Consider the following 17,445-nt stretch of genomic DNA (forward strand, 5'->3'; position numbering starts at 1 on the left):
CCAGAGTTAGTATTCTGTCCTCCTGCCTATAGAAACCAGAGTTAGTATCCGGTCCTCCTGCCTTAGAAACCAGAGTTAGTATTCTGTCCTCCTTCCTGTAGAAACCATCAGAGCTCTCTATGGGAGAAATGATGTTTCCATATTTCTTTCACTCTTCCTAGCCCCAAACATTTCATTCATTTCAAAACACTGTGATGACGAATAATACAATTACTTTCTTGAAGCTTAAAGGTTTTTTTTCCTTTTTATTCAAGCCCTTCTTTGAAACGCTTGCTGATAATGTTAACATCTTTGTGACTTCTGTCTGAAAATGACAGGCGCTCTACAAATGCAATTTGACTAACTAATAACCTGGATCATAGTGTCACGGGGTTTTGAGGACAAAGTCTGATAAATGTTTTTCAGTTCATAAGAAAGACACATTGTGGTCAATCTTTAGCTAGCTAGTTGAACGTATTTTATGACCCAGACCAAAGGTTCTCTACATGGCTCTCATTCCAACAGGCTCCACTCCTCAGCCCACACAGGTAAGAGTTTCACTTAAATATCTGTAAAGTATCATGTATTGTTTTTTGGGTTGACATGTTTTTTATTCTTCGATATGTCAACAAGTCCTAGTGGGGTTTTTTTCTATTTATGAGACTGTGCATGACAACCTATGGCCTTCGTGGCTAAAGGAATTTCATAGTTTCAGACAAACAGGAAACATTTGTTTGTCAAACTACACTACAAAATATTAATGTGTGTGATACAAGATGTAGGATCTTAATTTGAGCCAGTTTGTTACAACACAAAAAGAATCCTGCAGCAAGAAGACATTATTATGTGGATTATAAATAACAGACATTTTTGTTGGGGTTGATACATTTTTCTTAAGGGAAAATTTCAAATCTGAAATTAAAAAGTGGAAATTACAAACTTCAGAAGGATTTTTAAGCCTCAAATACACTACAAGTAAAAACATTTTCTGCAACAATATGATCAAATTAAGATCCTACATCTGTTTCGCAAGATAAATGCTTTTTATTCAAGGGATTAACTTGATGTATACTCAGACCTGGCCTATTAGCTGCCAGAGAGACACGCATCACTGATACTCCATCAGCCGAATACCTTGCTCATGATCATGATGTTGCTCGACAGGTTTATAGTGATAATTGAGACTCTTATCGTGATCCTAGTAAAGCAACATTTTTCTCATTCCATTATCGTGACACGGAGGAGTAATTTGTTTCAAATAGTGATCATCAATCGCTACACGTCATGATGGATAGGAAGTACTGTGGTAAGTACCGTGTCATTCCGTTGTGACGCGGTGGAGGAGTAAACACAAACACATAGAAACTAGAGAGAAGACAGTCCTTCACACAGCCTGTGATGTTGATTATCCAGACTGTGATCTCCTTTACCGTCAGTGTCATCAGACAGACAGACAGACAGACAGACAGACAGACAGACAGACAGACAGACAGACAGACAGACAGACAGACAGACAGACAGACAGACAGACAGACAGACAGACAGACAGACAGACAGACAGACAGACAGACAGACAGACAGACAGACAGACAGACAGACAGACAGACAGACAGACAGACAGACAGACAGACAGACAGACAGACAGACAGTGATCTCCTGTATTGTCAGACAGACAGACAGACAGACAGACAGACAGACAGACAGACAGACAGACAGACAGACAGACAGACAGACAGACAGACAGACAGACAGACAGACAGACAGACAGACAGACAGTGATCTCCTGTACTGTCAGTGTCATCAGACAGACAGACAGACAGACAGACAGACAGACAGACAGACAGACAGACAGACAGACAGACAGACAGACAGACAGACAGACAGACAGACAGACAGACAGACAGACAGACAGACAGTCTCATCATTGCCTTACAGAGTGAGCGGGGAAGCACAAAGGAAACACTCTGTTATTGTTTCTATATCGCTTCAGTATGATTTGAATTCTCAATAGCTTTTTATGGTATCTATTATCTTTCATATTATTCATTGAAGGAAAAGAGCATGGCTGCAAGTGAACTTCTGCTAGTGTGGCTGGCGAGCACACTGCTGACTACTGGAGTAGCTGGGGCTGGGGACCAACTGGTGACTACTGGAGGACTGGTGAGTTTACACTATGAACTGCTTAGTGAGAGGAGGGAAACTATGAACTGCTTAATGAGAGGGAAACTATGATCTGCTTAATGAGAGGGAAACTATGAACTGCTTAGTGAGAGGAGGGAAACTATGAACTGCTTAGTGAGAGGAGGGAAACTATGAACTGCTGAATGAGAGGAGGGAAACTATGAACTGCTTAGTGAGAGGAGGGAAACTATGAACTGCTTAATGAGAGGAGGGAAACTATGAACTGCTTAGTGAGAGGAGGGAAACTATGAACTGCTGAATGAGAGGAGGGAAACTATGAACTGCTTAGTGAGAGGAGGGAAACTATGAACTGCTTAATGAGAGGGAAACTATGATCTGCTTAATGAGAGGAGGGAAACTATGAACTGCTGAATGAGAGGAGGGAAACTATGAACTGCTTAGTGAGAGGAGGGAAACTATGAACTGCTTAATGAGAGGGAAACTATGAACTGCTTAGTGAGAGGAGGGAAACTATGAACTGCTTAGTGAGAGGAGGGAAACTATGAACTGCTTAATGAGAGGGAAACTATGATCTGCTTAATGAGAGGAGGGAAACTATGAACTGCTGAATGAGAGGAGGGAAACTATGAACTGCTTAGTGAGAGGAGGGAACTATGAACTGCTTAATGAGAGGGAAACTATGAACTGCTTAGTGAGAGGAGGGAAACTATGAACTGCTTAGTGAGAGGAGGGAAACTATGAACTGCTGAATGAGAGGAGGGAAACTATGAACTGCTTAATGAGAGGAGGGAAACTATGAACTGCTGAATGAGAGGAGGGAAACTATGAACTGCTTAGTGAGAGGAGGGAAACTATGAACTGCTTAATGAGAGGAGGGAAACTATGAACTGCTGAATGAGAGGAGGGAAACTATGAACTGCTGAATGAGAGGAGGGAAACTATGAACTGCTTAGTGAGAGGAGGGAAACTATGAACTGCTTAATGAGAGGGAAACTATGAACTGCTTAGTGAGAGGAGGGAAACTATGAACTGCTTAGTGAGAGGAGGGAAACTATGAACTGCTTAGTGAGAGGAGGGAAACTATGAACTGCTTAGTGAGAGGAGGGAAACTATGAACTGCTTAATGAGAGGGAAACTATGAACTGCTTAGTGAGAGGAGGGAAACTATGAACTGCTTAGTGAGAGGAGGGAAACTATGAACTGCTTAGTGAGAGGAGGGAAACTATGAACTGCTTAGTGAGAGGAGGGAAACTATGAACTGCTTAGTGAGAGGAGGGAAACTATGAACTGCTTAGTGAGAGGAGGGAAACTATGAATTTGTAAGTCGCTCTGGATAAGAGCGTCTGCTAAATGACTTAAATGTAAATGTAATGAGAGGGAAACTATGAACTGCTGAATGAGAGGAGGGAAACTATGAACTGCTTAGTGAGAGGAGGGAAACTATGAACTGCTGAATGAGAGGAGGGAAACTATGAACTGCTTAGTGAGAGGAGGGAAACTATGAACTGCTTAGTGAGAGGAGGGAAACTATGAACTGCTGAATGAGAGGAGGGAAACTATGAACTGCTGAATGAGAGGGAAACTATGAACTGCTTAATGAGAGGGAAACTATGAACTGCTTAGTGAGAGGAGGGAAACTATGAACTGCTGAATGAGAGGAGGGAAACTATGAACTGCTTAATGAGAGGGAAACTGTGAACTGCTGAATGAGAGGGAAACTATCAACTGCTTAGTGAGAGGAGGGAAACTATGGACTGCTTAATGAGAGGGAAACTATGGACTGCTTAATGAGAGGGAAACTATGAACTGCTTAATGAGAGGGAAACTATGAACTGCTGAATAAGAGGAGGGAAACTATGAACTGCTTAATGAGAGGGAAACTATGAACTGCTTAGTGAGAGGAGGGAAACTATGGACTGCTTAGTGAGAGGAGGGAAACTATGAACTGCTTAGTGAGAGGGAAACTATGAACTGCTGAATGAGAGAGAAACTATGAACTGCTTAATGAGAGGGAAACTATGGACTGCTGAATGAGAGGAGGGAAACTATGAACTGCTGAATGAGAGGGAACTATGAACTGCTGAATGAGAGGGAAACTATGAACTGCTGAATGAGAGGAGGGAAACTATGAACTGCTTAGTGAGAGGAGGGAAACTATGAACTGCTTAGTGAGAGGAGGGAAACTATGAACTGCTGAATGAGAGGGAAACTATGAACTGCTTAATGAGAGGAGGGAAACTATGAACTGCTGAATGAGAGGAGGGAAACTATGAACTGCTTAGTGAGAGGAGGGAAACTATGAACTGCTTAGTGAGAGGAGGGAAACTATGAACTGTTTAATGAGAGGGAAACTATGAACTGCTTAATGAGAGGGAAACTATGAACTGCTTAATGAGAGGAGGGAAACTATGAACTGCTGAATGAGAGGAGGGAAACTATGAACTGCTTAGTGAGAGGAGGGAAACTATGAACTGCTGAATGAGAGGGAAACTATGAACTGCTGAATGAGAGGAGGGAAACTATGAACTGCTGAATGAGAGGAGGGAAACTATGAACTGCTGAATGAGAGGAGGGAAACTATGAACTGCTTAGTGAGAGGAGGGAAACTATGAACTGCTTAGTGAGAGGAGGGAAACTATGAACTGTTTAATGAGAGGGAAACTATGAACTGCTGAATGAGAGGGAAACTATGAACTGCTGAATGAGAGGAGGGAAACTATGAACTGCTGAATGAGAGGGAAACTATGGACTGCTGAATGGGAGGAGGGAAACTATGAACTGCTGAATGATAGGAGGGAAACTATGAACTGCTGAATGAGAGGGAAACTATGAACTGCTTAGTGAGAGGAGGGAAACTATGAACTGCTTCGTGAGAGGAGGGAAACTATGAACTGCTTAGTGAGAGGAGGGAAACTATGAACTGCTTAATGAGAGGGAAACTATGAACTGCTTAGTGAGAGGAGGGAAACTATGAACTGCTTAATGAGAGGGAAACTATGAACTGCTTAGTGAGAGGGAAACTATGAACTGCTCAGTGAGAGGAGGGAAACTATGAACTGCTGAATGAGAGGAGGGAAACTATGAACTGCTGAATGAGAGGAGGGAAACTATGAACTGCTTAGTGAGAGGAGGGAAACTATGAACTGCTTAGTGAGAGGAGGGAAACTATGAACTGCTGAATGAGAGGGAAACTATGGACTGCTGAATGAGAGGAGGGAAACTATGAACTGCTGAATGAGAGGAGGGAAACTATGAACTGCTCAGTGAGAGGAGGGAAACTATGAACTGCTTAGTGAGAGGAGGGAAACTATGAACTGCTCAGTGAGAGGAGGGAAACTATGAACTGCTGAATGAGAGGAGGGAAACTATGAACTGCTGAATGAGAGGAGGGAAACTATGAACTGCTTAGTGAGAGGAGGGAAACTATGAACTGCTCAGTGAGAGGGAAACTATGAACTGCTCAGTGAGAGGGAAACCTTTGAAGAGATAATAGCATACATCTTGAATAATAACTTCACCCTAACTCGTCATCCTATTTACAGGTTGTGAACTGTAGCTTCAAGACACTGCAATTCATACCCTCAAATTACAGTCAAACCATCACCAAACTAATTCTGAGCAATAACCGCATAGAGTTATCCAGCGCTGATGAAGCTGCTCTGAAGAACTACTCCAATCTGATTGAGCTCCATCTAGATGGTAACTGGTTGAATGACCTGCCAGGGAAGCTGTTTGAGGCCATGTCAAAGCTGGAGGTCCTCAACCTGTCCCACAATAACATCAGTAGAGTGGAGCCAAAGGCATTGGCTGGCCTGGTTAACCTGAAGGAGCTGGACCTGTCCTACAATCGTCTACAGTCACTACCTCTACATCTACTGGATGATTTAAAGAAGCTGTCATTCCTCGGGCTAGCGGGGAACACACTGCGGGAGTTGGACATCTCTGTGAATTCATTAGAGGTCTTAGATCTGCAGGGAAATCCCTGGAACTGTTCTTGTGTATTTCTCAACCGGATTAAATCGATTACCGACTCAAAGGTTCAGATGAGTAAGCATCTTTTTCCTCTCTCTGTTTGCTTGTAATCCTCATGGTCTATTTTTCCCCCATTCACTTACTGATGCCATGCTGACACCAATGTTTAAAGGAGGCCTGCTTTAGCCAGTGTGCCTTCATGGTGATAAAAACGCAATGTGTGTATTTCTTCAGGAGTCTCAAATGCCACCTGTGCCAGCCCTGAGGACCAGTTCGGTAAAGGGATCCTGGACAACGGTACCAGCTGCTCTTTGGGGTCATCATCAACAACAACAACACTTCCCCCACCTACAACTCAGTCAACCACTAAGCCAACCTCAGCCCAGACCACTACACACTCAGTGTCACTTGCAGTTCCTAAAAATGCAAGCCTCGTCTTAACCGGTAAGATTTTTATTTTATTTTTTTTAAATCAATTGACTTGGTCTTACAGTAGATATAGTTTCCTCTTGTCAACATCATATGATCTAGAATTTTCAAGCTAAACAGCTTTGATTTGCTGGATGGTTAAAACACTGAATACAGCTACTGTTGAAAACAGAAGCGCATATGAGAGAGGTGACCTACTGATACTGTCGTAGATGCCTTCAGTCATGATTCAGTCGGCAGGAAACCGTCATCTTAGACAAGAGCAGCTGCACTCCAAGGAGACCTCGTAAGAGTTCAAACCGTGACTCCGGGGTCCGTATTCGTTAAGAGTAAGAGTGCTGATCTAGGATCAGTGTTGCTTTTAAGATCATAATACATACGATTACACATACAGGTGGTGGGACCTGATCCTAGATCAGCACACTTACCCTGAGAAAGGAGGTTAAATCACTCTATAACAATGTGGTCTGACGAGGCCCCATATCCTGAGGAGCGAGGTTGGGGTCAATTCAAATAGAAAATTGACAAACGTGAAAAACAATAATGAAATAAATAGATTACACTTTCCAGTTTATTGACAAGTCAGTGAAAATAGACACCCACTTTTCCCAAATATTGAATTGGAATTTCAGTGTACTTCCTGAATTGGCAGCCTACATTTCGAATTGACCCCCGTCCTACATTATTCATCTCATATGCATATGTATATACTGTACTCTACATCATCGACTGCATCCTTATGTAATACATGTATCACTAGCCACTTTAACTATGCCACTTTGTTTACTTTGTCTACATACCCACCTCATATGTATATACTGTACTCGATACCATCTACTGTATGCTGCTCTGTACCATCACTCATTCATATATCCTTATGTACATGTTCCTTATCCCCTTACACTGTGTATAAGACAGTAGTTTTGGAATTGTTAGTTAGATTACTTGTTGGTTATCACTGCATTGTCGGAACTAGAAGCACAAGCATTTCGCTACACTCGCATTAACATCTGCTAACCATGTGTATGTGACAAATAAAATTTGATTTGATTTGATTTGATTTGATTTCAGAAGAATGTTAAAACAGTATGTGACCCCCCCTGGATGTTTCTGTTTGCTCAGGTGTGGGCCCAGTCAGTGGCAGTGGGGTGCCAGTGGGGAACACCTGGAAGTTTCTCCTGGGTGTGGTAGCCATCGCCCTGACCACCTCTATGCTCATCGTGTGTGCCGTCAAGGCACCGTCCTGGTACAAGCTGCTGTTCAACTACCGGCACCAGCGGCTGAGAGATGACGAGGATGCTGACGTGTACACTACGGGGCGCTACTCTAGTTTCAGCTTGGACACGGAGCAAACGGAGACCAGCGCCCATGAGCTGGACCACGGGCTAGACGGGTTGGATAATGAGGAGGATGGATACATAGAGGACCGTTATATAGAGCCTGGGGTCTATGAAGATAACAGATAACCATAATGCTCTCTGAGTTGCTCCTAGCCTTCTGGTTGTGTATGTCTGTTTGGTTTGATTTGGATGTCTCTTAGTCCTCACTTGGACTAATCTGCCAAGAGTCCTGAGTTTGGTATTATAACATCAAAATGATCCCTTTCCATTAAAAATAATGGACGATAAATTATCCAATTCTACTCTATTCACTGATAGTATCAGAAGGCCGCGGTTGTCCGTCCGTAAACCGTGCATAGCCTGCTGATTATCATTTATTGTTAGGCCTTTTTTTTAAATACAAAAACGTGCCCCTAAAAGTTGTGTACATTTGTAAATATTTGCAAGTTTTGAAAATGTTGGAATTCAGGGAAAGGACCGACCATGTGAGTTGTTTTGAGGTCGTGATTTAGGCTACTTGCAACGCTCTACTGCCGGAGACAAGTAATCAACATTTTGTCTTATTAAATATACATCTGAGTACTTACTCTCGTCTCTCTGTGAATATGACATCCACAACTCTGCCGTTCTGTATTTTCAGCTACAAGAATATAGTATGCAAACAGTTAGGGTTAGGGCTAAATGAAGGAATGAACACATGAATACCAGGCGGAGATGCAACCGGTCAGGATGCTCTCGATGGTGCATATGTAGAACCGTTTTGAGGATCTGAGGACCTAATGCCAAATCTTTTCAGTCTCCTGACGGGGAATAGGTTTTGACGTGCTCCTCTTCACAACTGTCTTGGTGTGTTTTATTTCATTTTTAAATATATTTTTTAACTGCATTGTTGGTTAGGGGCTCGTAAGTAAGCATTTCACTGTAAGGCATTTCACTGTAAGGCATTTCACTGTAAGGTGTAAGGCATTTCACTGTAAGGCATAAGGCATTTCACTGTAAGGTGTAAGGCATTTCACTGTACGGTGTAAGGCATTTCACTGTAAGGCATTTCACTGTAAGGTGTAAGGCATTTCACTGTAAGGCATTTCACTGTAAGGTGTAAGGCATTTCACTGTAAGGCATTTCACTGTAAGGTGTAAGGCATTTCACTGTAAGGTGTAAGGCATTTCACTGTAAGGCATTTCACTGTAAGGTGTAAGGGCATTTCACTGTAAGGCATTTCACTGTAAGGCATTTCACTGTAAGGTGTAAGGCATTTCACTGTAAAGTGTAAGGCATTTCACTGTACGGTGTAAGGCATTTCACTGTAAGGTGTAAGGCATTTCACTGTAAGGCATTTCACTGTAAGGTGTAAGGCATTTCACTGTAAGGTGTAAGGCATTTCACTGTAAGGCATTTCACTGTAAGGTGTAAGGCATTTCACTGTAAGGCATTTCACTGTAAGGTGTAAGGCATTTCACTGTAAGGCATTTCACTGTAAGGTGTAAGGCATTTCACTGTAAGGCATTTCACTGTAAGGTGTAAGGCATTTCACTGTAAGGCGTAAGGCATTTCACTGTAAGGTGTAAGGGCATTTCACTGTAAGGTATTTCACTGTAAGGCATTTCACTGTAAGGTGTAAGGCATTTCACTGTAAGGTGTAAGGCATTTCACTGTAAGGCATTTCACTGTAAGGTGTAAGGCATTTCACTGTAAGGCGTAAGGCATTTCACTGTAAGGTGTAAGGGCATTTCACTGTAAGGTATTTCACTGTAAGGCATTTCACTGTAAGGTGTAAGGCATTTCACTGTAAGGCATTTCACTGTAAGGTGTAAGGCATTTCACTGTAAGGCATTTCACTGTAAGGCATTTCACTGTAAGGCCTTTCACTGTACCTGTTGTATTCGGCGCATGTGACAAATACAATTTGACTTGATTTAATAATATTAGGTACATTTCATATTCACAAATGCAAATGGTCTAATTCAACTAATTCAAAACCTAACTTTTTTCACTTTAAACAATATGGCACCAAATTAACTATTTGTTTGTTTACGATTCCTGGCAATGTAAATAGTTTGTATGTAATCTGGTTTGCGTGTGACTATTCCTATTTTGTTTGTTGATATTTGTTTGTTAGATTTTTAAAAAATCATATTAAAAAAACAGACGTAACCACAGCAACCGACCATTATCGCGAGACTTTGTGGAAATCCCTGAGAGTAGAGTGATCCATATGCAAAATCCTGATCCTCGTGCCTGAACTTGGAAGTGGACTTGGACATCTCTGCAAGTCATCTTCAGGCCAGTGGAGGGCACAATGACTCTACAGTTGTTATCAAACTCGACTCATTTAGGAGGGTGGGGGTTAACAAACTATTGCGCATGTACACTAAACTCTGACCACCATCCAGTGGGATAATCTTCTTCTATGGAGAAAGCGTGGCGTGCCCGCCTGCCTATGCATTGGATTTGATTACGGTTGTGTTTCGGTCCGCGGTATGGACTCTCAAAAAGTAAGTACACCCGGTGTATCATGAACTGATATCGATTCTGATCGGCGACATTGTATCCAGCTTGGAAGCAGCGGGGTTACTCAACGTGATAGTTGTGTGTCACTGGACGGTCGAAACGATCTCCAACATTAGTTCAACATTGCCGTTATATTGTCAATGTGAATCATCAATATGCGTTCAGCGGCTTTTCAGGGTTGGACACATTTTCACATTCTGCTTGTGAAGAATCTGTTGACCTGGAAACTAGATATCTTCTGAAAGGCTCCTGTCTCTTTCGACCCACTTCTCTGTATTCGGTCAAAGGCTGGTGGTTCAATTCGTATATTTCCTGGGAAAACTCTATACCCTTTCAATGATTTGACACATTGATGTTGAGATAGAATATGATTGCACACAGGTGCACTTCTGTAAAGTGATTCACTTCCTACTTGCTAGTAGTATGGCTTTGAGAGTGTGACAGTCACAGCAGATCTGTCTTTACAATAGGATAAGTGTTGTATTTGTCTGCGTGTATATCAGACAGTCTGTTATTGCAACAACTAACCAACAAAACATCAACGTGATGACCAACAACAAAAAGAAAAGCTCATTGTAGTGGTCAAGGTCTCATGGTTTTGTCATCCATCTCGGATCATAATCATCACCCTGAAAAGAAGCATCCGATTTGTTTGGAAATGCAACAATTTGTTTCAAGTCTGTTGTCAAGGGACCGCATAGCAACCAGAGGAGCTTATCGTTTGACCTTGTTTGTTATCAGTGTAACTAGGGTGTGACTATCAAAAGAGGATAATGTACCTCTGTCCTCTTTTTGTACTGGATAAAGGGAGGGAGAAGAGTAAAAGGACGGTTTAGTCTTGAACACGTGTTGTCAATCTAAGCTTCTTCTAAGTCTATTACTCAGTCAGAGGGAGGGAGAGAGGTCACACCGTGGTACAGGTCTATTATAACTGTTAGAGAGAGAGAGAGAGATCACACCGTGGTACAGGTCTATTATAACTGTTAGAGAGAGAGAGAGGTCACACCGTGGTACAGGTCTATTATAACTGTTAGAGAGAGAGAGAGGTCACACCGTGGTACAGGTCTATTATAACTGTTAGAGAGAGAGAGAGAGGTCACACCGTGGTACAGGTCTATTATAACTGTTAGAGAGAGAGAGAGGTCACACCGTGGTACAGGTCTATTATAACTGTTAGAGAGAGAGAGAGAGGTCACACCGTGGTACAGGTCTATTATAACTGTTAGAGAGAGAGAGAGAGGTCACACCGTGGTACAGGTCTATTATAACTGTAAGAGAGAGAGAGGTCACACCGTGGTACAGGTCTATTATAACTGTTAGAGAGAGGTCACACCGTGGTACAGGTCTATTATAACTGTTAGAGAGAGAGAGAGAGATCACACCGTGGTACAGGTCTATTATAACTGTTAGAGAGAGAGAGAGAGGTCACACCGTGGTACAGGTCTATTATAACTGTTAGAGAGAGAGAGGTCACACCGTGGTACAGGTCTATTATAACTGTTAGGGAGAGAGAGAGGTCACACCGTGGTACAGGTCTATTATAACTGTTAGAGAGAGAGAGAGGTCACACTGTGGTACAGGTCTATTATAACTGTTAGAGAGAGAGAGAGAGGTCACACCGTGGTACAGGTCTATTATAACTGTTAGAGAGAGAGAGAGAGAGAGAGAGAGAGCACACTGTGGTACAGGTCTATTATAACTGTTAGAGAGAGAGAGAGGTCACACCATGGTACAGGTCTATTATAACTGTTAGAGAGAGGGAGAGGTCACACCGTGGTATAGGTCTATTATAACTGTTAGAGAGAGAGAGAGAGAGAGGTCACACTGTGGTACAGGTCTATTATAACTGTTAGAGAGAGAGAGAGAGGTCACACCATGGTACAGGTCTATTATAACTGTTAGAGAGAGGGAGAGGTCACACCGTGGTATAGGTCTATTATAACTGTTAGAGAGAGAGAGAGAGGTCACACCGTGGTACAGGTCTATTATAACTGTTAGAGAGAGAGAGAGAGAACACACCGTGGTACAGATCTATTATAACTGTTAGAGAGAGGGAGAGGTCACACCGTGGTATAGGTCTATTATAACTGTTAGAGAGAGAGAGAGGTCACACCGTGGTACAGGTCTATTATAACTGTTAGAGAGAGAGAGAGAGAGGTCACACCGTGGTACAGGTCTATTATAACTGTTAGGGAGAGAGAGAGGTCACACCGTGGTACAGGTCTATTATAACTGTTAGAGAGAGAGAGAGAGAGGTCACACCGTGGTACAGGTCTATTATAACTGTTAGAGAGAGAGAGAGGTCACACCGTGGTACAGGTCTATTATAACTGTTAGAGAGAGAGAGAGGTCACACCGTGGTACAGGTCTATTATAACTGTTAGGGAGAGAGAGAGGTCACACTGTGGTACAGGTCTATTATACCTGTTAGAGAGAGAGAGAGAGGTCACACCGTGGTACAGGTCTATTATAACTGTTAGAGAGAGAGAGAGGTCACACCGTGGTACAGGTCTATTATAACTGTTAGGGAGAGAGAGAGGTCACACCGTGGTACAGGTCTATTATACCTGTTAGAGAGAGAGAGAGGTCACACTGTGGTACAGGTCTATTATAACTGTCAGAGAGAGAGAGAGAGGTCACACAGTGGTACAGGTCTAGTATAACTGTTAGAGAGGGGGGATTGGTGGGGGGTTGGTGTGGGGAGGGGTTGGTATGGGGGGGTGTGGGGAGAGGTTGGTGTGGGGGGGGGATGGTGTGGAGGGGGATTGGTGGGGGGGTTGGTGTGGTGTGGGGGGGATTGGTGTGGGGGGTTGGTGTGGAGGGGGTGGTGTGGGGGGATTGGTGTGGGGGTTGGTGTGGAGGTGGGGGGATTGGTGTGGGTTGTGGGGGGGGGGATTGGTGTGGGGGGGATTGGTGTGGGGGGGATTGGTGTGGGTTGTGGGGGGGGGATTGGTGTGGGGTGGTGTGGTTTGCGGGGGATTGGTGTGGGGGGGATTGGTGTGGGGTGGGATTGGTGTGGGGTGGTGTGGGTTGCGGGGGATTGGTGTGGGGTGGTGTGGTTTGCGGGGGGGATTGGTGTGGGGGGGGTCCGTAGGTGTCTTTTTACCGTTTCTTTGGTTTCTTCTTGTCTTACTCATTGGTAGGCAGAAGTTTGGTCCAAATCAGATGTTGGGTACTAATATTGAATATGATCTGAATCCTATCAATTAAAATGGTCAATCTTGGTGCAATCAATTTGCTTAATTTCTCAGAGATCAAATTATATTTCAACAAAATAATGTTTCAGGAATGCTACTCGTATCTTTTATTAACTACAGAACTGATTTCAGACCCGGTAGGGTCATGGAACGACCCGGTAGGGTTATGGGCCAACCCGGCAGGGTTATGGAGCGACCCGGTAGGGTTATGGAGCGACCCGGTAGGGTCATGGAGCGACCCGGTAGGGTCATGGAGAGCGACCCGGTAGGGTCATGGAGCGACCCGGTAGGGTCATGGAGCGACCCGGTAGGGTCATGGAGCGACCCGGCAGGGTCATGGAGAGCGACCCGGTAGGGTCATGGAGAGCGACCCGGTAGGGTCATGGAGCGACCCGGTAGGGTCATGGAGCGACCCGGTAGGGTTATGGACCGACCCGGCAGGGTTATGGAGCGACCCGGTAGGGTCATGGAGCGACCCGGCAGGGTCATGGAGCGACCCGGTAGGGTTATGGAGCGACCCGGCAGGGTTATGGAACGACCCGGCAGGGTTATGGAGCGACCCGGCAGGGTTATGGAACGACCCGGTAGGGTTATGGAGCGACCCGGCAGGGTTATGGAACGACCCGGTAGGGTTATGGACCGACCCGGTAGGGTTATGTATAATCATATATACTAATACTCTGTCCCTAGTGTCGTGCAGCAGTTTTAAATAGAAGTGAAGCCTGATCCTCAAATCTTCCTAATCATGTCCTGTTGCTCAGTCCCACCGGGAACTCACACATGACATAACATACAGATACAAAATGCCCAAACATAGGGCTGGAGATTACACATCCCAAATGTCCCTCAATGACTAGCCTTCAGCAATAATTAACATGTAGTATACATTGGTGTGTGTGGTGGGTATCTTAGACTGTCTATAGGCTGACCATGTACTGTGGGCTCCATTAACATGTAGTATACATTGGTGTGTGTGGTGGGTATCTTAGACTGTCTATAGGCTGACCATGTACTGTGGGCTCCATTAACATGTAGTATACATTGGTGTGTGTGGTGGGTATCTTAGACTGTCTATAGGCTGACCATGTACTGTGGGCTCCATTAACATGTAGTATACATTGGTGTGTGTGGTGGGTATCTTAGACTGTCTATAGGCTGACCATGCACTGTGGGCTCCATTAACATGTAGTATACATTGGTGTGTGTGGTGGGTATCTTAGACTGTCTATAGGCTGACCATGTACTGTGGGCTCCATTAACATGTAGTATACATTGGTGTGTGTGGTGGGTATCTTAGACTGTCTATAGGCTGACCATGTACTGTGGGCTCCATTAACATGTAGTATACATTGGTGTGTGTGGTGGGTATCTTAGACTGTCTATAGGCTGACCATGTACTGTGGGCTCCATTAACATGTAGTATACATTGGTGTGTGTGGTGGGTATCTTAGACTGTCTATAGGCTGACCATGTACTGTGGGCTCCATTAACATGTAGTATACATTGGTGTGTGTGGTGGGTATCTTAGACTGTCTATAGGCTGACCATGTACTGTGGGCTCCATTAACATGTAGTATACATTGGTGTGTGTGGTGGGTATCTTAGACTGTCTATAGGCTGACCATGTACTGTGGGCTCCATTAACATGTAGTATACATTGGTGTGTGTGGTGGGTATCTTAGACTGTCTATAGGCTGACCATGTACTGTGGGCTCCATTAACATGTAGTATACATTGACCATATGAGCTAACATACACAGAATGTAATGAATGGGTATCTTTTTTCAGACTGTCTATAGGCTGACCATGTACTGAAATACAATCCATTAACAATGACCACAATGAAATACAATGACCACAATGACCACAATGAAATACAATGACCACAATGAAATATCTTGACCACAATGTCTATGACCACAATGACCATGAAATACTGACCACAATGACCTCCATTAACATGACCAGTAAATACAATGACCACAATGACCACAATGAAATACAATGACCACAATGACCACAATGAAATACAATGACCACAATGAAATAGACTGTCTGATACTGACCATGACCACAATGAAAATGGGACTCCAATAACATGTAGTATACATTGACCACAATGACCACAATGAAATGTGGTGACCATCTTAGACTGTCTATAGACCACAATGACTGACCATGAAATACAATGACCACAATGACTGACCATTAACATGTAGTATACATTGATGACCACAATGAAATACACCACAATGAAATACAATGACCACAATGAAATACAATGACCACAATGATCTTGAGACAATGAAATCAATGATAGGCTGACCATGAAATACAATGAAATGGGCTCCATTAACATGTAGTATACATTGGTGAAATGTGTGGTGAAATATGACTTAATGACTGTCTATAGGCTGACCATGACCACTGAAATGGGACCCATTAACATGTAGACCACAATATACATTGACCACAATGAAATGTGACCACAATGACCATCAATGAGACTGTCTGACCACAATGACCATGAAATACTGTGACTCCAATTAACATGTACAATATACATTGACCACAATGACCACAATGACCACAATGACCACAATGAAATATCTTAGACAATGTCTATAATGACTGACCATGTACTGACCACAATGGGCTCCATTGAACATGTACACAATGAAATATACATTGACCACAATGACATGGTGGGTATCTGACCACAATGTCTATACTGACCATGAAATACAATGACCACAATGACTCCATTAACATGTAGTACAAATACATTGAATACAATGTGACCACAATGACATACAATGACCATCAATAGACAATGACTATAGGACTGACCATGACATACAATGACTCCAATAACAATGACAGTACAATGACACAATGGTGTGTGTGGTGACCAATGACCACAATGATCTTAGACTGTCTATAGGCTGACCAATGAAATACAATGTGGGCTCCATTAACATGTAGTATACATTGACCACAATGACCACAATGTGTGGTGACCACAATATCTTAGACTGTCTGATAGGCTGACCATGACCACTGACCACAATGACTCCAATTAATGACATGTAGTGATACATTGACCACAATGACCACAATGAAATACAATGACCACAATGACCACAATGACCACAATGATCAATGAGACAATGACTACAATGAAATACAATGACCATGTACTGTGACTCCAATGACCACAATGTACCATGACATTGACCATGATTACAATGACTAAATGACATACACAGAATGTAATGAATACAATAATGAAAGCCCAATGAAGGTTTCTGACCACAATTCAATGACCACAATTTCCACAATGAAATACAATGACCACAATGAATAATATGATGAACAATGACCACAATGAAATACAATGACCACAATGACCACAATGACCACAATGAAATACAATGACCACAATGACCACAATGACCACAATGAAATACAATGACCACAATGACCACAATGAAATACAATGACCACAATGACCACAATGACCACAATGACCACAATGACCACAATGAAATACAATGACCACAATGACCACAATGAAATACAATGACCACAATGAAATACAATGACCACAATGAAATACAATGACCACAATGAAATACAATGACCACAATGACCACAATGAAATACAATGACCACAATGAAATACAATGACCACAATGAAATACAATGACCACAATGACCACAATGACAATGACCACAATGAAATACAATGACCACAATGACCACAATGACCACAATGACCACAATGAAATACAATGACCACAATGAAATGAAATACAATGACCACAATGAAATACAAATGACCACAATGAAATACAATGACCACAATGACCACA

At 42.9% G+C, this 17,445-nt stretch overlaps 2 protein-coding genes across 6 annotated transcripts in view; both read left to right on the forward strand.

The window, feature by feature from the left end:
- The first annotated feature begins 397 nt into the window (after nucleotides 1-397).
- On the forward strand, nucleotides 398-8,448 carry LOC124047985 (leucine-rich repeat-containing protein 19-like). The gene is made up of 5 exons (XM_046368346.1): nucleotides 398-527; nucleotides 2,032-2,139; nucleotides 5,664-6,168; nucleotides 6,328-6,537; nucleotides 7,645-8,448. The coding sequence occupies exons 1-5, from the start codon at nucleotides 486-488 to the stop codon at nucleotides 7,986-7,988; spliced, it is 1,209 nt and encodes a 402-aa protein (XP_046224302.1). The 5' UTR covers nucleotides 398-485; the 3' UTR covers nucleotides 7,989-8,448.
- A 1,638-nt stretch (nucleotides 8,449-10,086) lies between these two features.
- The window catches only part of LOC123989566 (FSD1-like protein), a 78,429-nt gene continuing 71,070 nt past the window's right edge, over nucleotides 10,087-17,445 (forward strand). For 2 of the 5 annotated variants that reach the window (XM_046290681.1, XM_046290682.1), the window contains exon 1: nucleotides 10,087-10,357. In XM_046290681.1, coding sequence (XP_046146637.1) covers nucleotides 10,343-10,357 — 15 coding nt within the window. In that variant the 5' untranslated portion in view covers nucleotides 10,087-10,342. The remainder of the gene's footprint in view (nucleotides 10,358-17,445) is intronic. The other 3 variants (XM_046290680.1, XM_046290684.1, XM_046290683.1) reach the window with 2 other exon arrangements.

Source organism: Oncorhynchus gorbuscha, linkage group LG11, assembly GCF_021184085.1.
Source record: "Oncorhynchus gorbuscha isolate QuinsamMale2020 ecotype Even-year linkage group LG11, OgorEven_v1.0, whole genome shotgun sequence".
Taxonomy (NCBI): domain Eukaryota; kingdom Metazoa; phylum Chordata; class Actinopteri; order Salmoniformes; family Salmonidae; genus Oncorhynchus; species Oncorhynchus gorbuscha.